The sequence below is a fragment of the Vigna unguiculata genome, chromosome 7 (assembly GCF_037176805.1).
Source record: "Vigna unguiculata cultivar grain cowpea cultivar isolate G323 ecotype 2 chromosome 7, ASM3717680v1, whole genome shotgun sequence".
In the NCBI taxonomy this organism is placed as follows: Eukaryota; Viridiplantae; Streptophyta; class Magnoliopsida; order Fabales; family Fabaceae; genus Vigna; species Vigna unguiculata.
Window position 1 is genome coordinate 35,816,919 of NC_140798.1, and position 26,898 is coordinate 35,843,816.

At 29.1% G+C, this 26,898-nt stretch overlaps 3 protein-coding genes across 4 annotated transcripts; 2 read left to right on the plus strand and 1 right to left on the minus strand.

Moving 5' to 3' along the window:
- Positions 1-311: 311 nt before the first annotated feature.
- LOC114192496 (protein PSK SIMULATOR 1-like) lies at positions 312-2,531 on the plus strand. The gene has a single exon (XM_028082235.2). It carries the CDS (start codon positions 843-845, stop codon positions 2,280-2,282), a length of 1,440 nt encoding a protein of 479 aa, XP_027938036.1. The 5' UTR covers positions 312-842; the 3' UTR covers positions 2,283-2,531.
- An 8,130-nt stretch (positions 2,532-10,661) lies between these two features.
- On the minus strand, positions 10,662-12,529 carry LOC114190353 (calmodulin-1-like). Its single transcript, XM_028079201.2, has 4 exons — positions 12,232-12,529; positions 11,932-12,089; positions 11,682-11,762; positions 10,662-11,015 (listed from the first exon to the last, which is right to left on the minus strand). Exons 1-4 carry the CDS (start codon positions 12,311-12,313, stop codon positions 10,878-10,880), a joined length of 459 nt encoding a protein of 152 aa, XP_027935002.1. The 5' UTR covers positions 12,314-12,529; the 3' UTR covers positions 10,662-10,877.
- A 10,852-nt stretch (positions 12,530-23,381) lies between these two features.
- On the plus strand, positions 23,382-26,352 carry ARFC1 (ADP-ribosylation factor C1). 2 transcript variants are annotated; one of them, XM_028078691.2, is made up of 3 exons: positions 23,382-23,528; positions 23,684-23,900; positions 25,830-26,352. In XM_028078691.2, exons 2-3 carry the CDS (start codon positions 23,709-23,711, stop codon positions 26,187-26,189), a joined length of 552 nt encoding a protein of 183 aa, XP_027934492.1. In that variant the 5' UTR covers positions 23,382-23,528; positions 23,684-23,708; the 3' UTR covers positions 26,190-26,352. The 2 variants fall into 2 exon arrangements, with proteins under 2 accessions (XP_027934492.1, XP_027934493.1); XM_028078692.2 differs by having other exon boundaries at positions 23,386-23,528; positions 23,646-23,900.
- Positions 26,353-26,898: the final 546 nt, after the last annotated feature.

Below are 26,898 nucleotides of genomic sequence, written 5' to 3' on the forward strand. Positions count from 1 at the left end.
AATATATTATTAGTCAATGGAATTGATGAAGGAGCAATGAATACAGGCTTTTGTTTTGACACTATAGCATTCTCACATCTCATTAGGGTAATAATCGAAATTCGTAATTTTAGGGTAATAATCTCAGAGGCGAAACCAATTGCTTTTTACGAACACGAAAATAAAAGGGAGGAGCGAGGCAGCAATAATGACATGGCCCTCAATCCTAAAAGCATACAATAACATTGAAACAAAAGTGTTTCTTTGCATCCAAACACAAACATAACAGAAAAGTTTCATTTACCAACAACTACATAGTAGTAGCATGTATCAATAATTCAACAACCAAGAGACTAAAAATCCACAAAGTAAAAACCAAAACATAAAATCCCAACCCCCAACTTAAACACACAGAAAAGAACACACCGGAGGAGGAGCTTCAAGCTTCATAAATCATAATCACAACTTCCACGCGCTTCTTAGAGCGACTGAACCTTAGACCAGAAACACACCCTCTGATGCAACAATCCATCACGCCCTGCCACTGCATGTGGTTTTAAATACTTTAACCACACTCACCTCTTTCTCTCTCTCTCTCTTTCTTGCGTTAATAAACACAATCACTCTCTTGGTAGCACCCACTCTTGATCGAACACCCCACGAGCCTCTCCAGCATTTTTCAATCCTCTTCTTCTTTATCCTTATCGCTCTGCACCAAAACCTTCCCACTCCTCAATTATTTATTTATTTATCTATCCCACTTTTTCATACGCATTTTCTCAAACACATGGTACACGTTACTTTACTCTAGTTCAACGCTTAACCCTCAAATCACCTGGAGGAAGTTCACCTCAAACTCAACCATGGCCTTCGAAACGCTCCTTGTCAAGGTCAAAACCGCCATATCAAATAGCTTCGACTCGGTTCCGCCCAAGCTGCTGAAGAAGAAACCCTCGTTCAAGTCCAAACCAAACGTCGGCGTGTTGGCGTTCGAGATCGCCGGCGTCATGTCGAAACTCCTCCATCTCTGGCACTCGCTCTCCGACGCCACCGTCGTCCGCATCCGAAACGACGCCCTCAACCTCGAGGGTGTGAGGAAGATCATCTCTAACGACGAGTCCTTCCTCCTCGGACTCGCCTGCGCCGAGTTCGCCGAGTCGCTCCGTGTCGTGGCGAACTCGGTGACCCGACTCAGCGCGCGCTGCGAGGACCCCAACCTGCGCTCCTTCCAGCAGGCCTTCCTCGAGTTCGCGGACTCAGGCTGCGACCTAAAAGGGTGGGCCCTTCCGGGCCCAAAAGAAACCGAATCAAAGCTCAAGAAGATGGAGCGTTACGTGACGCTTACGGCAGCACTCTACCGCGAAATGGAGGAGCTCGCGGTTCTGGAAAGCGGCTTCAGAAAAGCTCTGAACCACGCTGACGCCAACAACGTTGGGAGTAAAGACCAGCAAAAACTCTACGAACTTCAGCAGAAGATTTTCTGGCAGAAGCAAGAGGTAAAGGATCTCAAAGAAAGATCCCTTTGGAGCAGGAGCTTCGACAGCGTTGTCGTGCTCCTTGTAAGGTTCAGTTTCACTGTTTTAGCAAGGATTAAGGTTGTGTTCGGAATCGGTCAACGCATGCCTTGTCTGTCACGTACCTTATCTACTTCGGCCACTGTTTATCCATCTGATCAAAACCCTAATGATTTTGTTGTTTCTGGGTTATTAGAGGAAGACTCAAAGTTTAATGAAGCGGTGAATGAAGATATGGAAAGTGGGTTTTTTGAGGCCAACTCGAAGCTTCTTAAACCACCGGAGAGCACTTTGGGAGCTTCAGGTTTGGCTTTACACTATGCAAATTTGATAATAGTGATGGAGAAGATGATAAAGTCACCTCACTTGGTTGGAGTAGATGCAAGAGATGATTTATATGGTATGTTGCCGAGGAGCATAAGGTGGGGGTTGAGAGGGAGACTAAGAGGAGTGGGGTTTTGTGCTAGTGATCCTGTTCTTGCTGCGGAATGGAGGGACGCTTTGGGAAGAATATTGGGATGGTTATCACCTTTGGCACACAACATGATCAAATGGCAAAGTGAGAGAAGCTTTGAACAACACAATTTGGTGGCCAAGACCAATGTATTGCTGTTACAGACTTTGTTCTTCGCCAACAAAGATAAGACTGAGGCCGCCATAACTGAGCTTCTGGTGGGGTTAAACTATATTTGGAGGTTTGAGAGGGAAATGACTGCTAAGGCTTTGTTTGAATGCGCCAATTCTAATGGGCTTTTGTTCAAGTTCAATAAACCAGCTAATGAGATATGATGAGTTCCTTTTCTTAATCTTCCTTCATAGAGACTCGAATTTTGTCTCTGGAAATTTAATTTCATATATGGGGGTTGCAGATTTTAGATGAACTGAACCGGTTGATCGATGAGTATCAGATCCTTCAGGTAAGTTTGTTTTGCTTCCAATTAACCCACCAGGTCTGTAAATGGTGTCTGTAAATGATATATGATTTTTTTAGTGACATCAAACTTCAAGAAATGAATGTCCTTCTTGATCATGAGAAAATATTCCTACTGTTCAATTATAATTTGACCATAAAATTTGTTATTGAAATTATTATTGGCAGAATTAGTTTGTTGCTGGTTTTTTGTGGCTGCACCACCATTTCCTGATTCACTTCTTGGTGCTTCATGTGGGAAGTGATAAACTACTAATTATACTCAATCTTTTCGTATCTTCGGAAGCATTAATATCATATTAAAAGACTACCTAGAATGGACCCCGCTATTATTCATATACTTAAGTTTGTACTAAATATAATATATATATATATATATATATATATATATATATATATATATATATATATATATATATATATATATATGATAGGTTATATTTTTTCATATATGGTTTATAGTCATGGTCATGGCATAGTTATGGTCATTGAGAGATTGTGGTTCTATACGGTTATATGACATTAGTCTTACACATATAAGACCTTAGACACCACTTTTACACCAAAACCTTAAGGCAATGTTGTTATAGGTCTTTATTCTTATATAGTGTTTAACTTTGTCTTTTCTATCCAATGTGAGACTTTTTTGACTCACACTTGGACTATTCCCAACAATATATATATATATATATATATATATATATATATATATATATATATATATATATATTTTCCAGAATGACGGGACACTTGCGTTTTTCTTAAGAAAAAGGTTTTGAAAAAGGTTTTGATATTTAAAAGAAAAGACTCAAAAAGCTGTTTTTTATAAAAGAATTTAAAAATAGTAGTACTTTTCAATTATTTTAAATATATATCTATATTTATCATAAAATTAAAATATTTATAAGCTTTCACAGAACTCAATTTTAGGTCGAGCTGTAACTCTATTAAATATTTTTTATTTTTCATTTTTCATTTTAGCATAATGATTATTAAAATCAATAAATACACTATCTATGATAACTAAATGTGGGTTTAAAATAGTTATTAAAGAAAAATCAGTGAATTTACTATACATATCAATTTAGTATATATATATGATTCATTGATAGAAACGAATCCAAAACAAATCCCAAATCATTATGTTTAAAAAATAAACGGATTATGAGATGCATGTTATGATTTGATTAAATTATTGACCAAAGATGAAGGTAAGGAAGCATGCCTTATTATGAGTAAGGATGCAAAGGAACCTCTCCCTTTCCTCTTCCCTCTTTTGGCCATCAAACAATATGATCATATTCTTTACCTTCTTTTTTTATAGTTTGTATTATTATTATTTTTGTTTGGTTATTTTCTTCTTTCAAGTGGATAACTGTATCTTTTTTCCTTTCACATTAAGCTTTTTCATTCATAAGAATTTAAAACCAATAGGAGTTTCTAAACCACTCTGCTGAATCACTTAACCTTTAATTTTATTGTAATTAAAATATAAATATACTCATAATACTAACCATTCAATAGTTTAATTAATATTAATATATGATTATAAGATTAAAATTTACTCGTTTTACTGTCACTAAAAAATTTCATCTAACATGGATCATTTATATATATCAACCGAAATGTGAGAATCTACACAATTATATCTTCATCATATGATTTAAGTATATAATTTGTTTTTCTTGCGTTCAATAGTCTCACATTATTTAAAAATATAGATCTATGATAATTTAAATATTTATTTTTTATTCCATTATTTGAAGTGTCTTTTAATGATAAAATCATGAAATTTATATTCCAGAACGGACAATGCTTCGAACGTACCGATTGACAACTAAGATTAACTCCTATGTTTAACCATACCTTCACCTTTTTTGTGTCCACTCCTCCCCTCTAATTTTCATACCATCTTGTATAAAGCATGAACCAAAAGTTTATGAGAATAACAATGTCTCTTAAACAAGTTTAAATAGTTTAAATTGTTCTCTTTTTTCTAATATAGCCTCACAATTCTTGATTCTACAGGGATATCTCATATGAATATATTACACGATGATTTCATGTGGAAGAGAACATACCTAAAATCCCTAAATACAAATTTATTAAGTTAGTTTGTGTTGGGTAAAATTTATTGAATTCCAGATCAAGTTAAGCTTTGTTTGCATCATTTACTTTTTTCCTTTCATTATCAGTATATCAGATTGCGAGGAAAAGAGTAATTTTATAACTGTGAATGTTTTTGTCATCATTTTATAACTAGAATATAGGTGATAAATAATCACATTAAATACTGACAAGAAACTCCACTCAAAACAGCAATATTAATGCATTTAAATTTGAAATTTCTTTAAGAAACTCTTGAAATGCACTAAAAGAATTTAATGACGGAATTTGACCTTAATTGATTGTGTTGGTCCCATACACAGGATGGATTGATTCAAGCAGAACAAATTGAAGTGGACCAAAAGTTTGTGAATGGATTTGTGTGAAATAGTTATTGAACTTTGCTGGGGTAGTTGTCTTAGTTCAATCACTAGTTTTAAATTCGAATTCTTGGTAGTTATACATTCAAAAAGGGAAAAGTTTAACATGTAACTTTGTATTCACCAAAATTAGTTCTAATAAGAGTATATATAGGTTAGAGAAAATGACCCCTTAGGTGATGTGGTAGTAGTAGGTATTTAGTTCTATAATTCAATATTTTCACACCTCAAACACTAACCTATTAATCTATTTTGTGTATTTCCTGTTTTTTTATGTATATCAGAATAAATATAATATTATATTAGTAAATAATGATATTATAATATTGTTAAATTAATATACAAAATAAATTTATATTTATTAAAGATAAAATAAAATAAATGAAAAAATATTAAAAAATAATTATTAATGAATAAAAAAAATAAAAATTTTATAAAAAATATGTAAAATTAACTGTTAATTTTTAAAAATTTAATAAATAATTATATTATATAGAATAAAATTAAAATTATAAAATTAGAAATTATAATAGATAAAGACGTATGAACTATAATAAGATTTTACATGAACCGATACACCGAATACTGGTTTCAATGTCCAAACCTGAAAACCCAGATATAGCAACTAGACTGAGATGTCCTATACTATACATGCTTTCGGTTTTGTGTGGGTCGCCTTTTAAAAGTGAAACTAGTTTTCTTATAAAATATTATTTTGTATTGTCTTATTACTTATTTTTAAAAGGTTTCTAACAAATTTATTTACTCTCATAAATTTACTTGTATGTCACACACATCACCCATCTACCTTTTCATCAACAGGACTGATAACTGTTCATTTATTATCTTTAGTGTTTTTCTTTTTTTAATTTATATGCAATAATTTATTGGAAAAGGCCAGATCTAGTAACTTTGAACCATGGTTGATATAAAAGATTGAATTTAAAATAGTATTAAAAAATCATTAAAAAATGTGTTAAAAATTAAATTTTGGATGCCAAGGTTTAGAATCTTGGAAACTAAACAAATTATTTTTAAGTAACAAAATTATAATAGTTTTTGAAACAATCATTCACGTCAAAGAATTAAAAAACTAATTTATTTATTTAACTACTTAAATTTTAAGTTAAGAAGAAAATTTAAGAAAAATATTTTTCTTATTCACAAAAGAACTCTTATGTTTATGTTATAATAGAATGTAAAACTTGAACTTAGGTAGTTATTGTAATTTTTTTTTTGTGATTTATTATTATTTTTTGTTTTAGATTTAGAATTTGTATTATTACAATTCAATACATCATAAAGCAAGAATAAAATATTTAAAGATAATTAATTTTATTATTCTATAAATTTTAACACATTAAATTGTAATGATTATTAAAACCTCAAAATTAAGATGTTGCATTTTAACTATTCTTATATTATTTTTTTCTCTTTATTTTTAAAGTAATTATAATATTGAATGCAATGGTTTGGAATATTTTCATTTAATATTATATATAACTGTTATAAAATTATTATTATTAATAATAAGATTGTTTTAACTATCTAATACACCTTTCTTTATTAAGATATTAACTTTTTTTTAATTTTTATTTAAATTAAATATTTTTATATAATAAGCATAATGTTTTACATTGATATAAAATAAAAAATAAGAAAGTATGAGAAAAAAAATTAATTTCTTTTAATGTTTATTGTTATTTATTATTTTTATGTATTCAGAATTCTACTAATTTATATGTATTGTACATATTCAGTAAAAGCAATACTACTGTATAATATATAAAAGGTTAAATCATTATATAAGTCTATATTTTTGTAGCGAAATCTGAAGTATGTCCCTTTATTTTTATTTGACTCAATGAAGTTTTTATTTTGGAAAATTCGTTGCAATCAGGTTCTTTCCGTTAGTAGTACAGTAACGGTGTTAACTATGTGTCACGTGTCAGTACATGATTTTTCTGATTTTTTTTAATTTATTTCTTTTTATAATTTTAAAAAAATTTGTCACGTGTCAATATGACATTATGCCACGTGGCAAAACAATGTGATTCGGCAGTGACAATGTCACGTATCACTATTGGATGTGAGAAGTCTCAATGTAGTACCTGTATTTGTTATTCTGTCTCAATTTGGTCCCAATTTTTTTAAAACTGAATCAATTTCATCCCTACATCAAATTTAATTTTTATAAATATTTTACAATGATATTTTTATTATAATTGATATTTTTAACAAAATTAAGTTCATTTAAATGTATATTTTGCACTGATATTTATTTAAATTTTGTTTTAAATATTTATATATCTATAATTTATAGATAAACGTTAGAGTTGCTTTAAAAATAAAAACAATTTTATAATAATTTAAAATAAATATATTTATTTAAAATTTTATAATTCAATTTATACATGCATTGCCAAACATATGTTAATACATTCATAGTCACACAGGAAGCACACAAGACAAATCATTTAGAAAAATATTACCCCTTCCTTCGCACAAGATAAAGGTCATAAGTAAAATCATCTTACTACATCAAAGCCAATAGTAAATCTTAACCAAAAATTTTTGGAGGGATCAAAATAATATAGTTAAAATTTACATATTTAATTATTGTCATTAATATAACAAGAGTACATAACTTAGTATTAATATTGAACTCTTCTTGGATGTTTTTCTTTAAAAAATTATAGTTTTGAAATCGTATTGAATATAGACCCCATTCTAAATGATAGTTGAGATATTATTATATTTAAGAGCATTTCCTATATTATATTTCAAAGAATTAATATGAAACTTCTCACCTGTAACTCTTCCAATCTTAAAAAGTGATTGACTTATCTAATTGAACAATTGAGGTTGAATTGGTCTTTTCACATGTAGCTTCCCTTTTATCAGTCTTCAAGAAATGAATGTATTATTTTATGATAATTAAGTCACAGTTAAAAATCAGTTATGAAAAAAACATATAATACATTACTTTTCATTTTATATTCATAAAAAATAATATACAAGGCTTATGAGATTCAAAACAAATACTAAATTTTAAACTAATATTTTATGATACAAGAGAATTAAATCTTTTTTCTTCAATAATGAAAGAGAAGATATAAGAAACTAGAGCAATATGTATTTAACTTCCTATTTTTTCTTAATAAATAGAAGAGAACATGTGAAAATAAAAAACAAATACAATCGATCAAAAACTAAAAAAATAATAAAAGAATAATATTTTATGTTTTTTTATTCTTTAATATATTTAATTTTATATTTTGTTATTTATTATTATTATATATTGTGTTTTATAAAAAAATAAATTTTTTACTTAATTTAAATTTAATTAATTCTTAATAATATATTACATATAATTTTAAAAAATTTGGGGGGCCATGGCCCCTCCTGTCACAACTATAATCCGCCACTAATCAAAGTCCTTCAAGCAACTAGACCCGCAAAAACCATTAAATCATAAATTTCACAAAAATCATACTCATTCTCCAAAAATTCTACTATAAAAACTTTTACAACATCTGATTGTACAAATTTCATAACGACAATTGTAGTATCCACGAATTAATTTATCTCATCCAGCATTTTCATCTACCCTTAATAATTACAAATCACAAATCAAATTCTCTTCCTCTTACAACAGTCTTAACTTTTTTCACACAAAAGAAAATCATCACCACTGTAAACATCATTCATTAAAATTTCATCACTCTTGGAGACTTTTTCAAGCTTTATCAACATTCACACAAAAAAATCAAACCTATGTTTTATACTTCAACAATAAAGCATTAAATTTGCAAACAAAATAGCTTCCCTTACGTTATAGTCTTGACCTAACACTGTTCTTTACTCCCTAAATAGCTCCACACATTAAAACACTGTATCTACACAACAAAAGACCCAAATGACGATCAAGACACAACATTAGAGTCTCAACCAAAGGATGAATGGAAGTAACATTCAAAGCAAAAAAGATTGCATGTAGGAGAAAACAAATTGCTACATGTAAAGAATGGGCAAGAATTCGAATTCACCATTAAGAGAAATTGAAAGGAGGGTTTTGGTAGAGCTCTTCGTGTAGATTACTCTAGCGATAGTGAATCTTCAAAATGACTAGAATTGAATAAGAGATTTATGGTAAGAAAAGATGATTTAAGAAGAGGATATGTATACTTTTTATTATTAGAATAATTAATTGTTATGAATAAATTATTTGAATTTAAAAAATAATTATTAAATTAATAAAATAATTATTTTAATTTATGAAATAATTAAATTTAGATTAATGATAATTTAAAATTATTTAAAGATTAAAGTTGAAAAAAATGTTAAAAAAACGAATTCTTATTAAGTTAATAAACAAACAAGTCCTATAAAAAAAAAAAAAAAACACACGTCTTTTCCTTTCACACTCTTATATATTCTTATATACATAAATATTCTCCTCTACTATTTCTAGTGTTTTAAACTTTAGAGAAGGGATGCAATGCAAGTTTGCATATATAGTTATAGAATTAAATTACGGTTAAATATGTTAATAGTCCCTACATGCAAAATTAATACTTTTTTCTGTCTAAAAGTTTGATACATTTAAGTCTTTAAACTTTTAAAATGAGTGGATATAATTCTTTTAATTAAATTACTTTAGATTTTTTTGACATGTTAAACATGTTTCATTTCATGCTAATATTCGAATTGTTTATATAATTTGACGCATTTTCGTTTTAATATGTATCAGAAAATATATTTAACACATAAAAAAATTTAATTTAATTGAACTAAAAAGACTATATTCATTCATTTTTAAAATTTAAAAACCAAAATATATTAAAATTTCAGACAAAAATAAATTTTAATTTCACATCGATATTCAAGAATTAAAAAAAATACTTAGCCCATTAAAATAAAAAAGCTTTCAAAAGAGAAATGTTAGAACACTGCAGTTCTAGTTTGTTAGGTACAAATCATGAATCAGATGTCTGGTTATTTGTTAACAGTCACAAATAGAACAGTCCAAACAAGACCAAAAGTCTTCCTGCCACCTACACAAAATCACAGATAGGAGAAAATCAAACATGTCAGTGCCTCATGAAGTTAGATCCACCAGCTTTTGATTAATGCATTTGAAGGCTTTCTACTTTGGACCTGAAGATATATGTACTTACTGTAGTTTGTCTCTATTTTCAATGTTCAACTATTCAACTGCCTATGACTATGCCTTTCCCTGTTTCTTACCAATTCTTATCCACTGTGAAATCAAAGTACCATTATGGTTTAAAGCTTTGTGCTAGATCCAAAACCAAGAACATTGTATTGAACTTCGTTTACCAAAAAAATTGTGATTACGTGAGACTTGATCTGCACCAAGAATGAACTCTATTCCTATTTCTACATTCTTCTTGTTTACTAGTCGGTGTTTGATTTCGTTAAGAGAAAATTAATAGTCCACAACCCAAAATAGGTTTAATAGAATCTTAAACTTGTCAATGTAGTACTTTTTGTTGGAAGTTCTACATCGAAAACACTTTTTATTGATTTTATAAGTGCATCATATATTTCCTTGTTCATAAACCTCATACATCATTCTCTGGATGAAAAAAACAAAACATCGTGGACCTAAGCAACAAACTACCAATTGATATAACATGAGACTCGTGTCACTTGGTAAAAGTCATACATATCTAATGCTAAATATGAAACAATCAAGGCTTTCTTACTCTGGGAATACAGAAAATATTGAACCAAAATTACAAGAATGGTAATTTAATTTTGAGTTGGAATGGATCAAATCCAAGGGGGTTGGTTGACTAGCCACTCTACTACTTGGTCATTGCTAAGTACAATACAATACAACAAACAAACAATAATAACAACACATTATTTTCTGAGAAGAAGATTGGAAGCGAATGAAATTTGAATAATAAATTTATCCAATTCAATTAGGTGAGTGCTTCATCTAACTGTCATCATCATCTTGACAAATTCATCATAGTTAACTTGGCCATCACCGTCCAAATCTGCTTCTTTAATCATCTGCTCCACTTCCTCATCTGTCAGTTTTTCTCCTAGGTTGATCATGACATGTCTCAACTGCACAACCCAGAAACAAATATAAATCTTTTCACCACTGTCATATAGTAGCTACATGTGTGTATAACTTTTATATATATATACTTGAGTGAGAGAAAAAAAAAAAGAAATATAAGATTCTCTACAACACTCAAATGTCAAACCCGATGCATATATATTTTAATCAAGCAACTGATATTCAGTGCATGCGGAAGTACGGTCTACTGTCCTAGTTGTGTAGTTTTTACATATATAAATTACAAAATTTTGCATGTTTCTTGAGTCTAGATAATACTAAAAATATATATATTATTTTAAAAGTGGAAGATCAAAAAGCTGTCATTGAACATTTGGTGAAAGAATGCCATGAGCTTTTAAGTTCTGAATATAATAGTCAGTTTTTTGGTTATTAAAATTTAAACTTGTAATTTAAAAGATGAGAAAGAAGTTGAAAACTTTCTTTCTCTATAATTATTTAGGTAGAAAGAAAATATGTAAAGAGCTTTAACTCTTTCAAATTAAAAGAGCTGTAAACTAAATTTGCAACTTATCTTGGTCCACCTACATTGTTCTTATCAAAATTTTCAGAAATCTATGATGTGATGACAATGAAGATTTCCAATGATCTTGTCATGAAAGAAAGAAAACCAATACAACAGAGAAATAAATAAATAAATAAAAGCATACCTCACTAGCTGATATATAACCATTTTGATCTTTGTCAAAAACCTTGAAAGCCTCTTTGAGCTCTTCTTCTGCATCAGTGTCCTAAGGGAGAAAGAACACAGCACCAACTTAGTCTTTGATTATTGTACAATGAAAAGGGAGATAAAGTTTTGGCCACACAAAATCAAATATCAACTGAATAGGACTTGTTGAAATGTTATGTATACATATGCATAACAAAAATGAATGGAACAAAAGGAACTTAATTTACTTTCACTTTCTTGGCCATCAAGCTCAAGAACTCGTCAAATTCAATGGTTCCATTGCCATCTGCATCGACTTCACTTATCATATCTTGGAGCTCTTCTTCTGTGGGATTCTGATCCAACGACCGAATGACAGTGGCCAGTTCTTCCACAGTAATGCAGCCTAAGAAGCACACAGTTGATCACAACATAAGACACTGACAAGAATTCTATCAATCTAAAAAGATGAATTGAAGGGAACAAAATAATAGATACCATTTTATGAAAATTATAGACACAACCAAAAAAGGAGAAATTTTGCTCACCATCTCCATCTTTGTCAAACAACCCAAAAGCCTCCTTAAAATCAACAATCTGTTCTTCACTCAAGACATCTGTCATAGTCATGGTGTATTTGTTTTTCAAACTTGAACCAGAAAAAAGAGAGAAAGAGAGATATAGAGAGAAGGGAGAGAGAGAGTTGTATTGTTTGTTGAGTATAGCTCAATATTAGCTGGGGTATATGTAGAAGATGAGTGATGCTAATTTGTTTTAAAATTTGAATTTACCAAGTCAAATTAAGTTTTAATGGCTGCATTTTGTTGTTATACTTGTGGCTTTATGGTGGAAAGAAGAATCACACAGTAATTGTTAGAACATAAATGGGGTGGAGGTGGTGGTGGGGCACGATGATTTAAATGCAGTGAATGATTTTATAATAAGTAATGATATTTATTTGATTAATATAATGCAGTGAAAATATTGACAGCTGGAAGGGTTTGGTGTTTAGGGGACAAAACAAAAGAGCTTAATTCAAAGTTCAAAGGGTAGAGACTATGGAGTATGGGGAGGAGTGTAGAGTCTGCGTCCTCATCAATTTCCAATTTCCAATTTCACACCACCCACCCAAAGACCACGCTGTTTGGTTTGCTTGCACCAGAAGAGAAAAACGAAATGCAAATTAATGCACATTTTATTTTTCTGTCTTCCTTGTAATATGGGTAATGCAGATGACACTGTCAACACGGTTTAGGAATGAGAAGAAACACACATACGCGTTGTTATGTACTCTTTTCAAAAGAAAAAAAACATAATAATAATAATTGTACGTGTGAAGAATGTGTTGGACTAGGTTCTCTCTTCAACCTGCTTTTTGTTCAATTTGTGTTCAAATTGTGCCATTTTTGAACTTTGAAGATGGGTGAAAATTGTTTCCTGCCGTTTTGGAAGGAGAATGATTCGTTTGTTGGTGCAATGTATGGTTTTGATTTTGTTAAGATTGCTTTTGCTAGCTGGTCTGTAAGTGCTTTTTGACATTTTACCATGAAAATAATGTTTTTGTTGTTTATTTGTCTTAGCAGAGGAGGTGGGTTCCACCTTAATTATGTGTCAACTTAACGCGGTAATGTGTGATAGACTGAGTTTTATATAAAGGAATATATTCATTCGGGTCAATGAAATAAAGTTGAGAAAAGATATGACGGTCAGACTCTTTTAAATGTTATTTTATTCATGTTCAAAATTAGACATTTTAGTATGTTTTACATTTTGCTTAATGACTTATTTTCTAATTAATATTTTTTTATAAACTTTAACAAAATATATATATATATTTTGACCAAAGTTTTATATAGCTTTCTCACTTCTTCTTTTCTCCTTTTAAATAGGCTGAGTTTTCGAGGGACAAATTAATTTTTTAACGAATATATAAACCTTTTACAAAAGAATAAAATATTTAATTTTGAATCGATTGATACTTTCAAGAAAACCAATTTTAGGTTAAAAAATATATTTTCAATATTATTTAGTGATTTAAACACAATTCATGTAAGGAAAATTATAGTTTGATAAAAAAAATTAACAAATTACTTATCTAGATAAAAAAATCTACTACTTTATTACTTCATTCTAGTTAAAAAATACAAAAATAATGTATTTAATTACTCTAGTGATCACCATGATGAAATAAGAATTGTTCACAGAGTAAGAAATTACAAAATAAATGGTTCATCAAAATATGCTCAGACAACAAGATCCAACATGTCTAACTAGACAACAGTGTCTCCATGATCATGGTGATCACCAGGGATCTTCACATCTGCTCACACTAAAATTGGTGATCATTGCAAAAAGGAAAAATCAAACAAAAAATAAACACAAAGAGAAAAAGGTAAACTATAGAAAAACATTTTTTTTTATGAATAAGCATGTAGATTATAAACAGATTATAAATCGGCAAATCAGTAAGCACACAAAACATATGATAGCAAACAATAAAAGACCCTATAACTCAATTATCCGGACACATGTAGTAAAATCGGATCCACCGGTTGCTTGCATTGTTGTGGCCTCTACTGCTTTGCAGAGTTATTGCTTATGGGACCACACATAAGGTTAATCCATGATCATCTAGGGTCATTATCCTGCAAAAGACTAGGGCCTCATGGTACTCTGACGACATGGACCATCTACTCTATGTGAGTCTGATTGATTCATTAGAGTGTCAGGATGCAACCTTACTTGAATCCTTATTTTATTACATACACTACAAAAACACCACCATAAAGTCTCCCCAAGAGACTAATGGAATTACGTCAAGCTCATACTATATATATATATATATATATATATATATATATATATATATATATATATATATATATATATATATATATATATATATATTCTCACACATCCATCATCATTTCATACCAAGCATATCAATTTCAGTCTCATGATAGCACATAAAACATTCATGTAAATCATTCGATTATGGAAGTAATCACGTAATTAAAACAATTATGTTGTCAATCTTGCTTAAGCTAAAGAGCTCTCGCTCAAGCGACAGGAGTCTGTCTCTCGCTCAAGCTAAAAATCCTCGCTTGGGCGAGATTGCAATCAGAGAGCACTAGAACATCTAAGAGTTCTCGCTTAAGCTAACCCATTCCGCTTAGGTGAGATTCCTCTCGCTCAGGCGAGATTACTCTCGCTCAGACAAACGAAAAGTCTTCTCTCAGGCGACAACTCGAGACAAAGAGCATGGACGAGTTTCTGCTATTCTCGCTTAGGCGAAAACAATAGATCCCCACCTGCGCTCACACATGCAAAGCCAAAAACCAATGCAGAAATAATACACAATCCAATGCAAACATCAGTCCAACAACAAAACACACATACTAGAGTTAAAACAAGCAAATCACTTCGAAAATTTATAAACCCCAGCTTCTCTTACCTTTGATTGAGAGCTAAACTTGAGGGGGAGAAAGCCCTAACGGAAAGAACACCATAACTCCAGAAGCAATCTAAAGGGCTCAAAATATGATCACAGGAACAAAAATGAGGTTCTAAGGAAGAATCCATGACAGAACCAACACATTCGAACTTGGGAAAGAAGAAAAAATAAGGGTTTGACGTTCAAATTACTTGGAGGAAGAACGTTTGGTTAGCTTGGAGGAAGATCTCTCAAGAGCCCTGGCTCAACTTCTGTTTCAGAAAGGGGAGAAAAGAGTGTGAACTGCTTGGGTACAGGAGACAGATTGGAAAGTAAGAGAGCAACTGGACAGGTTCCCAAGAACACTGGTGGCTGACTATGGACCCTTACTTACTAAAGCAGGGCCTATAAACTTGAAATAAAAGTGGGTCTTACAACTAAAATTGTATAAATAAATTTTATTTACTATAATACAATAATTTAATGTAATTACTATTAATTTTTTTTATCGCCATCCAATATATATTGAAATTCAAAAGATGGAAGATCTACAATAAAATTTTAATTATTATTAATTTAATCTTTATTTTTGTGTGATTTTGATCAAATGATATATTATAACTTTTATTATTATACAAAAAAAAGGTATTTCATCAACATTTAAAAGATTGAAGTAAATAGATATTTAAAATATTTTTTAATTTGAATATTTGTTTTCCTTTCATAATTTTTAAAAATACTTTTTTAATTTTATCAACTAGGTTTCATTAACATTTACAATGTTAATAAATATTTTTGATTTTTATGAAATTTTATTTGATATTTAATTTAAAGTATATACAATTATAATTTTTTTTCTAATGTTGAAAAAATAAGAATATAATCCTTTTAGTATTGAATATTTCATAGTATTTTTTTTTTCTTACTCTAATTTTTTACTATTTTATAAAAATTAATTAATTGATATTGAAACAATATAAAAATGGATCCCGATACAAGTATGAGTATATATAATACACATTATCCTATGAGAATGAAAATGGTTACAAAATATCGATTAAGTTTGATTATGAAAATGAAAATAAATTTTTTCTCTAATGAATAGATATAGAAATAGGAAATCGTCCTCGTTAAAAAGATAAAGGAAAGATAATAATAAAAAGTAAACCCTATCACAGAAAATTCTCTTGAATAAAAAACAATATAACTGAGAAAAAAAAATGGAACTAAGATCTGAACAAATTTTAGCTTAAAGAGAAAATGAATGATGATTTTCTATATAAATTGGTCGATTTATGATCTTGATTATATGATTTTTGTAAAAGAGCTTTAAAAAATTATTTTGAAAAAAATGCAGAGCTCTCACTAAAAAATATTTTGAAAGGTTTCGTAGTAGTAAAGTTTGAATTGATTGTATCTAAAAGAGTAAAAAAAACATAAATTTACATGTCTGTATGTAGTTAGTATAATTATTTACATATAAAATTATACTAATAGAACTTGAATTTCATGCAAAGGAACACTCGGCTCGGTCTAATGAATTATTTTCTTAATAAATCTTCAATGTAAACTTTACCAACTTAGTTAATGTCATATAAATTGAGTTAACTAATGAAAAGACCATTCACAAATAATCAATTTGTTAAATTTAAAGTCAAATAATTGTAACATTGAAATTCAATATATAACGAAAACAATATTTGATTACAATTTAGTTACTTCTCAAATTTAACTAATCTAAACTACCAATAGAATATATACATAAAATAACATTATATAATTACAATGTGTAATAAAATTTTGGAAAAGGTTATCGTCCGTACCAATAATGTACAATCCAAGAAGCCTATCTATTCATAATCTTTTTTTTTCTTGCATTTTAAACTGTGGAAGTCGTGGGGATTAGTTATTCGTTGATTTAATACATATTATTTTGTTATCTTATTTTATTATATTTATATTTACAATGATTTTGTATATTTTTTTTAATAAAGGATATATTATTACTTACTTCATACGTATAATTTATAATTTGAATATGTTAAAAGCATAATATATATTACAAATTTACTGTACAGTGTTGAAGTCATGGAAACATATATATAACTTTGCATCGATGAATAATTTATATCTTTCTTTTATTTTACCGCTATGTATATAAAATAACTATAAGATTTAAAATATAATTAAAAATTATATATATATATATATATATATATATATATATATATATATATATATAGATATAGAAAATGGTATCTTAAGATGGATGAAGGAATTAAAATGATGATAGTGGATTATTTTAATAAAATATTAAAAAGTTGGAGTATAAATAAAATTTTTATAAACGAGTCTTATTATTTATAAACACACAATACAAAAAAAGTTTTTTGTAGTTCTCTCACTTTTCTCTAGGATTTCTCATCATGTATTCATCTTTTTGAAGATCGAAGATTGTTGAGGTGATCTTTGTGGCGAGTTCTCCACTTCTGTCGAGTCGATTTCTCCAATTGAGTAAGTTGATTTTTTGTTCATTTGACTGAGTCAATTGTTCTTATACATGCACGTGAGCAATTCTAACTCGCATGTGGCTTCTAATGATATACCTTGATCATGTGTTGTTCCTAGGTTGATTGTGCGTTCTGATAGCTTGAAGTGGAATTTCATACTTCTTGAGTTGTTTCACAGGTAAGGAAAACTATTACACTATTGTTTAAGTTATAGAATCACTCCAATAGTAGTTGGTATGATACTCATGTGAATTGTTTGTGTATTTGATCTAGAGAAGGATACATGATTGTGTGAATTTTGTATTTTAAGAAGGTAATGTGAATTACCTTCTTGAAAATTTTGAATTTCAATATCTTTTTAATTTTCTCATTCAAACAAATTATTTTACTTAAAAAAAATCAAATTTTTCAAATAAATAGATTACTCTCTTAAATTACTTCATCCAAACACACAAAAAAAGAACAATAATAATAATAAACTATACATTAATCTATATTCTTTTTTTCTTTCTCTTCGTACTGATACAAATTTTCTATTGAAAAAATAATAACTAATGTCTTAAAAACCTTACGACATATAAAATGAATATTTTTCTCAATATTGTTTATAACTATCTTTCACCTTCAAACTTCCCAAAAATTAAATTTTGAGAAAATTTCAGTGACAGCTTTTGACATTGGTTTGCGGATAAGTGAATGTGAGCTATAAAAAAAATATTTGTACAAATGGGTGTGCCTAGAATATATAACTTTTAAAAATGAGGGAATTGTCTTATAGTGAGAAGATATGGGACATTAGTAGTGTAATTTTTTTTATCATATGTCTGGAATTTCCAAACTTCAAGATATGTCACTGAGATTTAGTTTTTGATTAGTGATGGTATCCTACAAAAAATGAACAACTTGCATACATGAAACTAGCTAATAGAACACCAACTCAGATATATTCAATGTATATAGGAATTTAATTATGTTTCCCCAGACACGATTAGTGAAATTTATGCCAATGAAGATATGATAATAACGTCTGAAGGACAATCAAAAAGGAAAGAACTACCATCAGAGATTCAGATTCAAAAATACTATAATGGACATTAACAATTCAGAAGTTATTAGGTTACACACACAAATATATATATATATATATATATATATATATATATATATATATATATTATTGCCTATAGCTGGAGAATGGTTGTAATGCATAAAATAGTCATTCCAGATGGTGATCAAATCTGAGGGCTCTTATATATATTGGGATAAATATCTTCTTTCATTAATAAAATATTATTTGAAGTGCTAACATAATATTATTGTGTTATTTTATTACTTAGTACTGTATTTCCTATCTTTATTATTTTCCACATTTTATAAAAAATTAAATTAAAATTAAACTTTTACAATGTTATATATATGTTTAAAGAGAAATTGACATTTGACGGCAATTTATATTAATATTCCATCGTCTAATTTTATCTTATGGGCATCAAACATAAATTATGCGTAGCAAATTAGAATAATAAAGAAAGTGTAATATTTTACAGTTATACAAATTTAACAAAATATGACACAATTCATATAATACTATTTTACCGGAAAAATAAAAGGAAGGAGAATCTCAACCTTCTTTCATCAAATGGGTATATATAATATTACATTTTCAATTAAATTAAATATTTTAAAAATACTTTATTTCTTGTTACCTTTACGACTTAGTGTAGATATCTTGTCCTAGTGATTTCTCAAAAATAAAATATGGTAATTGTTTTAGTGATATCCAAATGTTGTTATAGAATTTGTAAACCTTTCAAACTGCGAGAATTATTTTAACTCGCAAATATTTCTTCAATTTTTATACCTTTTGATAATTTCTACCAAAATACTCGTGTATTTCTTCGATGTTAGGTTCAAATATGGATGAATTCAAAGTTCCAAAGTGAGTTCCTTCGTCATCTTCCAACCTGTGAAGATATAAATTTCCATCACTTCCATATTACTACAATTTATAACCTAATAATCTAGTGTTTGGATTTCATGTTTTATAAGTTCAAATTCAAAGGCAAGATATATTATGTTTTCAAGTAAAACCACATCCATTGTTACAAATACATAATGAATAAGGAAAATGATATTTTAAGCCACTTTTTTTTATCCACTTTTAATTCATTGTTTTAATCACCATTAGATTATTTTTTTTATTCTTTTTAATGATGTGATGTGATGATCTAATGATGATTGAAGTGATGAATTAAAAGTGGGTCAAAAAAGTGGGTTAAAGTATCATTTTCTAATAAATAATGAGTAAAAAAATATAATTTTCTTTTTACGTGCAACATCTTTAACAAAAACATATAAATGACACGAGAATAAATTGAAAATTTTTGAAGTGACTTTTAAATCTCTTTGAATAAATTGAGTTAATATCTTAATATTTTTCATAATTACTTTATTGGATAATATTTTGAAAGATCCTATATAATTACAAAGACTTTTTGGTTCAATGCAAACACTTGCATATTTTAATTTTACATGTGATTTCATCTCTTCAGTATATGATGTTTGGCATCACACCATTTTTTATATCCATTTTCTAATTTGTGAGTGGTTTCATCTTTCCAAAAGTATAAGAGAATTTATTTCTTCTCATAATATACAATAATAAAATGGACTTTTACGTTAATGATCCAAACCTCATTCTCTTCATCTTGGGAGTTTTTAAAGGATTAAAAATAAAAAACCGTTTAAGCTAATACTAAATTAGAAATATGTACTGAAATTATATTATTAAAATAAAACAGGTGGAATGTAGTTATAAGATATATTATAATACCAAAAAATTGTGATATTTTGCATCTATTCAAATTATAATCAAATATGAATCCATAAAAGAAAAAGAAAGAGAATATATAAATAATTATAAAAAATTAAATAAGCATTAATAACAATTAAATATTCACGTGTCATATACAACTCATATATATATATATATATATATATATATATATATATATATATATATATATATATATATATATATATATATATATATATATAAAAGCCTTAAAAAAAATAATTTCATATGCAAATCCTATTTTACATTTAAATAGAATTTACCGACTAGAAAAAATAAAAGTTAAACAAAGTTAAATACTATATAAGATAAAAGATCCATGAACTTATTATCTTAAGATTTTAGATTAAAAATTGTGTTAAATGTTTTATATGTGTAAAACTAATGGTGTATATATATAACCACAATATCTCAATGACTCCACTTAGAATGAAAAATATAACCAAGAGTGATATTAAAGTCATTGTTCTATGATGAAAAATAAACTCAATGACTACCCCTCAATGTCACAAGTCATTACTCCACACTTATATGGTGAAAGCTATAATCTATGGGTAGCAAGAACGCAAACATGTCTAGATGGGCTAGATTTACGAGAAGTAGTGGAGGAAGATAAATTTCCCTTTCCTGAAAATTCCACTGTGGCTCAGATAAAAAAGCACAAGGAAACAAAAACAAGAAAGAATGCAAAGTCATGCTTGTTTGTAGGTGGTTTACAAATGATCCTTATAAGGATCATGACCCTAAAATCTCCCAAAGAAATTTAGGATTATATGAAAGGAGAATATGAAGGGAACGAGAAAATTTGAGGCATGAAAGTTTTAAATAAAGGAGTTTGAGATGCAAAAGATGAAGAAGGCTGAGAATTAAAAAATACTCAAACAAATTGTTGGGTATTGCTAACAAGATAGTATCAATTCCAGACTTGTTGAGAAAATTCAAGTGACTGGTACTAGAAAAATATGAAGCATCTATTGCATTCTTAGAAAACACAAAAAGATTTGTCTATAATTACTTTGACAAAGGTGATACATGCCTTACAAACACAAGAACAAAGAAGCTTAATGAGAGAAAATTATGCAATTAAAGGTGTTTTAAATCACACTAAAGAGAATGTTCGCATAGTAAAAACAACATAAGGAGCAAATACAACAACACACATGTTTTTCCATCTTGTCCCTATTGTAAGAAAAAAGGTCATCAACCCAATTGATATTGGTGGAGGCCAAATGTAAAATACCACAAATGCAGTCAATTGGGACATATGGAAAAGGTATACAAATCCCAAAATTCTCAAGAAGATCTTAAGATTGTTTAGGATAAATCAAAGGAGGAACTACTTCCTACAATGTGCCATAACCAACACATCTATAAACAAATCTATAAACGATTTATAGATAATGATTGTACAACCACATGACTTTGTTATAAGGCCTTTCTACAAACAAACTTTGAAACTTTGTGTGATCAAAGAGGCTAACAACCTAGAAGTATTCAAAGTCCATATCTGAAAGACAAAAATTTTGCTTTGGATTTGATGAAGGAGGAATTGGTTACAAATGAAGAGAGTATAAAAGAATGATCAAAATCAAAAGAAGATGAATATTTCTTGAGAAAGTTTGATGTCCAAGTGAAAAAAGTAGATGAAAATCCACATACTAATCTTCATCAAAGGGCTAATGTTACTATCATGAAATCTACACATGATAACGAAAATGATGCTATAGTAGAAGAATAAATATACAGAAGAATGTCAAATTAAATGAAGATGTCACCCAATGAAAGTAAAAGAAAGAAAAAATTACAAGCAAAAGAAAGAGGAGAAAATCAAGCACTAAAAGATGGATAATCAAATGTGAAGATTTAAAATTTCACATTTATTATTCTTCAAATTTAAATTTTTACTCTCTCAGGACTATGATAATAAGAAAGACAGTAAAATCCGTACAAATGTATAAATAAAGAATGTATCTAAAATATATGAATCTAACAAAATGAAAAATTAAGATTGAAACACTAATACAAAAAAGAGGTTATATTTAGTTAATAATAATATGTAAAATAAGAAAACCTAAAAAGTGGTTCAAGTCATATTTAGTTAATAATAAAATAAGAAAACCTAGTCTTTCATTTGAATTAGTTTAATAATATAAATCAAAATTTACTTGTTAGGTTTTCTCACGCTTTTTAGTTAATTCTGTTTAAAGGTAAAATAGGATTTGCATGTGAAATTATTTGTAATATATATATATGTAATATATATATGTAATATATATATATATATATATATATATATATATATATATGTATATATATATATATATATATATATATATATTTATTGTAATATGTTTTCAAACAGCAAAATTAGTTGAATTGTCTTCATATTGGAATTAATAAACATATAGGAGTTGATATACGAATCTTTAATATTTAATTGTGTTGGAAATTTTACTTGAAACTATAAGATATAAGATATATAAAAGATATATTGTGTATAAAAATTTATTTGTTTTATTTTATTTATATATTTGTATATAGAGTAAAATATAATAAAATATTACATATAAAATATTATAATATATCAGTCATCTAAAAATAATAACTAATTTATAAAATTGAAATATTTATTAAAAACTAATTTCAATAAAAAGCTCGGGAAGGTGTATTGCCTCTGGTGCCTAATGATGAGATGTATTTATAAGCTTATGTTACTTAAATATAACTTATAAAAACTTGATAACTGATATTTTTGTTAACAGAAGATAAGTGATAAGATAACTCTCGGACTTTTGTTTGTAACAAAAAAATAATAATAATAACAACTCTTGAAAACAATTACATTTTTTTATTATTAAATAGTGGCTTATAGTTGACGTGTGCGGCCACTGACATTCATTACGGAAGCCTCTTTTTTAATTGTTTGTTTTCTTTTACTTCCATTCTGAAAAGTAAAAAAATACAAAACAAAATTGAAAATTCCAAGTTGGGGCTCTCACGATTTCAATTTCCCTTTCTCCCACAGACTCCGATTCTCAGCAGTACCAGGTTCGATCTTTTCGTTCTTTGATGGTTAATGTATTTTGCACTTTATATCGATCTGTTAACTGTATAATTGACCCAACGCAAGTTTTTCGCTTTTTTGATCGAAAATCTGATTTTCAGATACTTCGTGTTCCCGGGTTTGTCTGTTGATTGTATAGGGATTCTTTAAGAAGTAGATAGAGGATGGGGGCATTGATGTCCAGGTTCTGGTTCATGTTATTCCCTGCAAAAGAGTATAAGATTGTTGTTGTTGGATTAGATAACGCTGGAAAAACCACGACCCTTTACAAATTGCATCTGGGTGAGGTTGTAACTACCAACCCTACTGTTGGTAGCAACGTCGAAGAGCTCGTTTACAAGAATATACGATTTGAGGTCCGTTCACCTAACACCTGTTTATTTTGTTCATGCATTTTGTTTCATTGTGTTGATCTTGCTAGGAGGGTTTCATGTTATCTTTGTTGTTGCCGAATATATGTATGTGTGTATGATGGCTTGTCTCTACTTACTTTGTTATTAATCTTATTAGTAAATCATAGGCTATAAGTAGATAAATTTGCCAGCACTTCAATTTAATTATCTAGAGGATTCAACTATAGTAGAAAAATTCAAAAATTAGCCATTTGAGTTCACTACAGTGACTGTTAGTGTTCCATATGATTCGGTGTCCTTGGACCAGACATACAACTTTGTCCTGCTTCTATTTTCTAATGTGTTTGGTGATTTCTTGCAAACTTGATTTTGTAAAATTGATTTTGATAAAAAGGAATGTTTGAATATGTTGATAAAAATCACTTTTAGATGTGTAATTATACAACATCAATAACAACTAAGCCTTCTCCCATTGTATTCAGTTGGCTGTGTGAATCATACTGCACCATAAAGTTCTGTCATTATTAAGTGGAAAGACAGGTCATTTATCTCTAAATGTATCCCAATGGTTTGATTGGTAAATTTCTTTTCACCCCTTTAAGCATTTGGTTATCTTGCATGAGCGGTCAACTGCCTCCTCATGTGCCCAAACCATCAAAGACAAAGTTTTACCAATTTTTCTGCTCTGGGAGGTCTCTACTTTCTCTCTATTGATTGTGCTCATTCTCAATCTTGTCTTGAGTGACCACTCATTCGTTCTAGCATTCTCATTTTCCACCATTAAACTTGCCCACCCTTCTTGATGTTGACATATAAAGGCTATTACACTATCCTTACATGCAAGGAATACTATTAGCAAGGATGGATATGAACGGTTTTGAGAGGATGAGTTGAGTTTGTTTAAGCTGATTTTCAGGGATATGAAAAGAAAGAGTTGTAGGCCCCGTTGCTTTAGTTCTCTGCGGATGGAAGAAGAGATTTGTTGGGATAGCCACATTAAAGGTAGCCATGAGAGAAAGAGAAGAAGTGAGAACCTTCACTTTAGGCGAAAATGCAACATACTAGACTATCTTTAATCGATTATGTATTATGTTGCATACATAATCAATTATGTTACTAAAACAAAATGTGTATTTTGTATGCATAATTGATTATGAGACATCCTTAATTGATAATGGGTTTTTTTATTTTTCACTTTTTTATAGTAAGTAATTAAAAAGTAATATTAAATAAAATTATTAATGGAAAATAAAATCATCTTACTTCTTCACTCATTTCGTTTCCACTTTCTTTCAACTCATCCAAATAACCTTATTTTCCTCTAATTCTCTTTCTTTTTTCACTCCTTCACTTTCTTTCATACCATTTAAACGAAGGCTTAAAGTAACATACTGATATTGAATTATGGAGTGAAGGATTTTGCTTTTCAATGCGAAAATGACATGTCAAAACTGTGTTTGAAGGACAAAATTGATTGCTTACAGTTTTGCCGTAAGTATTGGTACAGTAAACAACGTGTGTTGGCGTCCACTGAAATAGCTTCTATGGATGTCAACATTTTTCCAAATGCTAGCTGATGCTTGGCTACCTTGATTCTTTACAAACTCCAACCACAGTTTGGCATTTGATGATTTTTGACCCTAGTTGTTTCTTTATGAACACTGGATAATCACATAAATTATTTGGTTTGTAACAAGTGTTTAGGGGGGACTGCAATGGCATTTATTTCCACTTCTTTCTTGTTTTGGCGTGAGCCATCATTTTAAACCTTTTGAGTCTTTTGTTTGCAATCTTCTTTCCTTCCTGGTGAAAGGATGGATCTGGTTTTGATAGCAATCCACATTAATGTTTTTAGACTACATTTGGTAGTATTCCAATTTTTACTACTGCGTGGTTGAAGCATTACTTACTCCACTTTGTGATTCATTTCAGGTCTGGGATCTTGGTGGACAAGAAAGACTGAGGACATCATGGGCAACATATTACCGAGGAACTCATGCTGTTATTGCTGTGATAGACAGCAGTGATAGAGGCAGGATCTCCGTCATGAAAGATGAACTTTTTAGGTTGCTAGGGCACGAAGATTTGCAACATTCTGTCGTTCTTGTCTTTGCTAATAAACAAGATATCAAGGATGCTATGACTCCTGCTGAGATCACTGATGCATTATCTCTTCACAGTATCAAGGATCATGATTGGCATATACAGGCTTGTTGTGCCCTCACTGGAGAAGGGCTCTATGATGGTCTTGGATGGATTGCTCAGCGAGTAACTGGCAAAGCCCCAACATGATGTTGGGCTTCGACAAATCTGAGATATTCATTTTTCATGTATTGAATTTATATGACGAGGGACAAAACTCTTTTGTATCATTTATACTTCAAAGAGTCAAGCAAAGATAATGTGTTTGATTTGCTATGATATGAAGAGAAAGGTTATTCAATAATCTGATTAAGACACGTTGTTAATCCTCAATCAAGTTTATTATTCAGGTGAGAGGAATACGTGAAAGGAGTGAATTTTAATCACGTTACTCGAATTGCTGGTTTAAAGATCAGAAGAGCTCTTTAAAACAATTTTGATCATTCATATGGTAATTTGAGAGCATGTGTTTGATGGAAGAAGTATTTGATATCACAAAATTATTCATGCTATTGTTTGGTTTGAAAATTTTATAAACATCAAAGTTTTCTTTTCTCAATTGGTATAACTAGAAGCTTCTGCACTGCACAACTGCACCTTCTGTGTAGTCGCCGGTTTCTGCTACTGTGTAACTCCGGCTTATTATACGCCTCACGTATTTTCTCACTATATTGGATTTTTTTTATATGCAATGAAAGATTGCATTAAACTTACCATAAGGAAATTGCTATGGTACAAAACTAAAATCATGTGAATGAGTTTAAGCTAACCGAATATAACCAAGACCAAATATTACTCTAACACTAACACTTTAATTTTATCTTTAAATAAAGATAATAATGATTCATTAATTTTCATA

What these genes read in the sequence shown, in the direction of transcription:
- LOC114190353 (XM_028079201.2), bottom strand. Translation starts at nt 12,313, where the DNA reads ATGACTATGACAGATGTCTTGAGTGAAGAACAGATTGTTGATTTTAAG. An exon ending in TGATGGCCAAGAAAGTGAAA is followed by an intron (nt 11,763 to 11,931) that starts GTAAATTAAGTT and finishes TTTCTCCCTTAG; the next exon opens with GACACTGATGCAGAAGAAGA. An exon ending in GTTATATATCAGCTAGTGAG is followed by an intron (nt 11,016 to 11,681) that starts GTATGCTTTTAT and finishes TGGGTTGTGCAG; the next exon opens with TTGAGACATGTCATGATCAA.
- LOC114192496 (XM_028082235.2), top strand. Translation starts at nt 843, where the DNA reads ATGGCCTTCGAAACGCTCCTTGTCAAGGTCAAAACCGCCATATCAAAT.
- ARFC1 (XM_028078691.2), top strand. Translation starts at nt 23,709, where the DNA reads ATGGGGGCATTGATGTCCAGGTTCTGGTTCATGTTATTCCCTGCAAAA. An exon ending in ACAAGAATATACGATTTGAG is followed by an intron (nt 23,901 to 25,829) that starts GTCCGTTCACCT and finishes GATTCATTTCAG; the next exon opens with GTCTGGGATCTTGGTGGACA.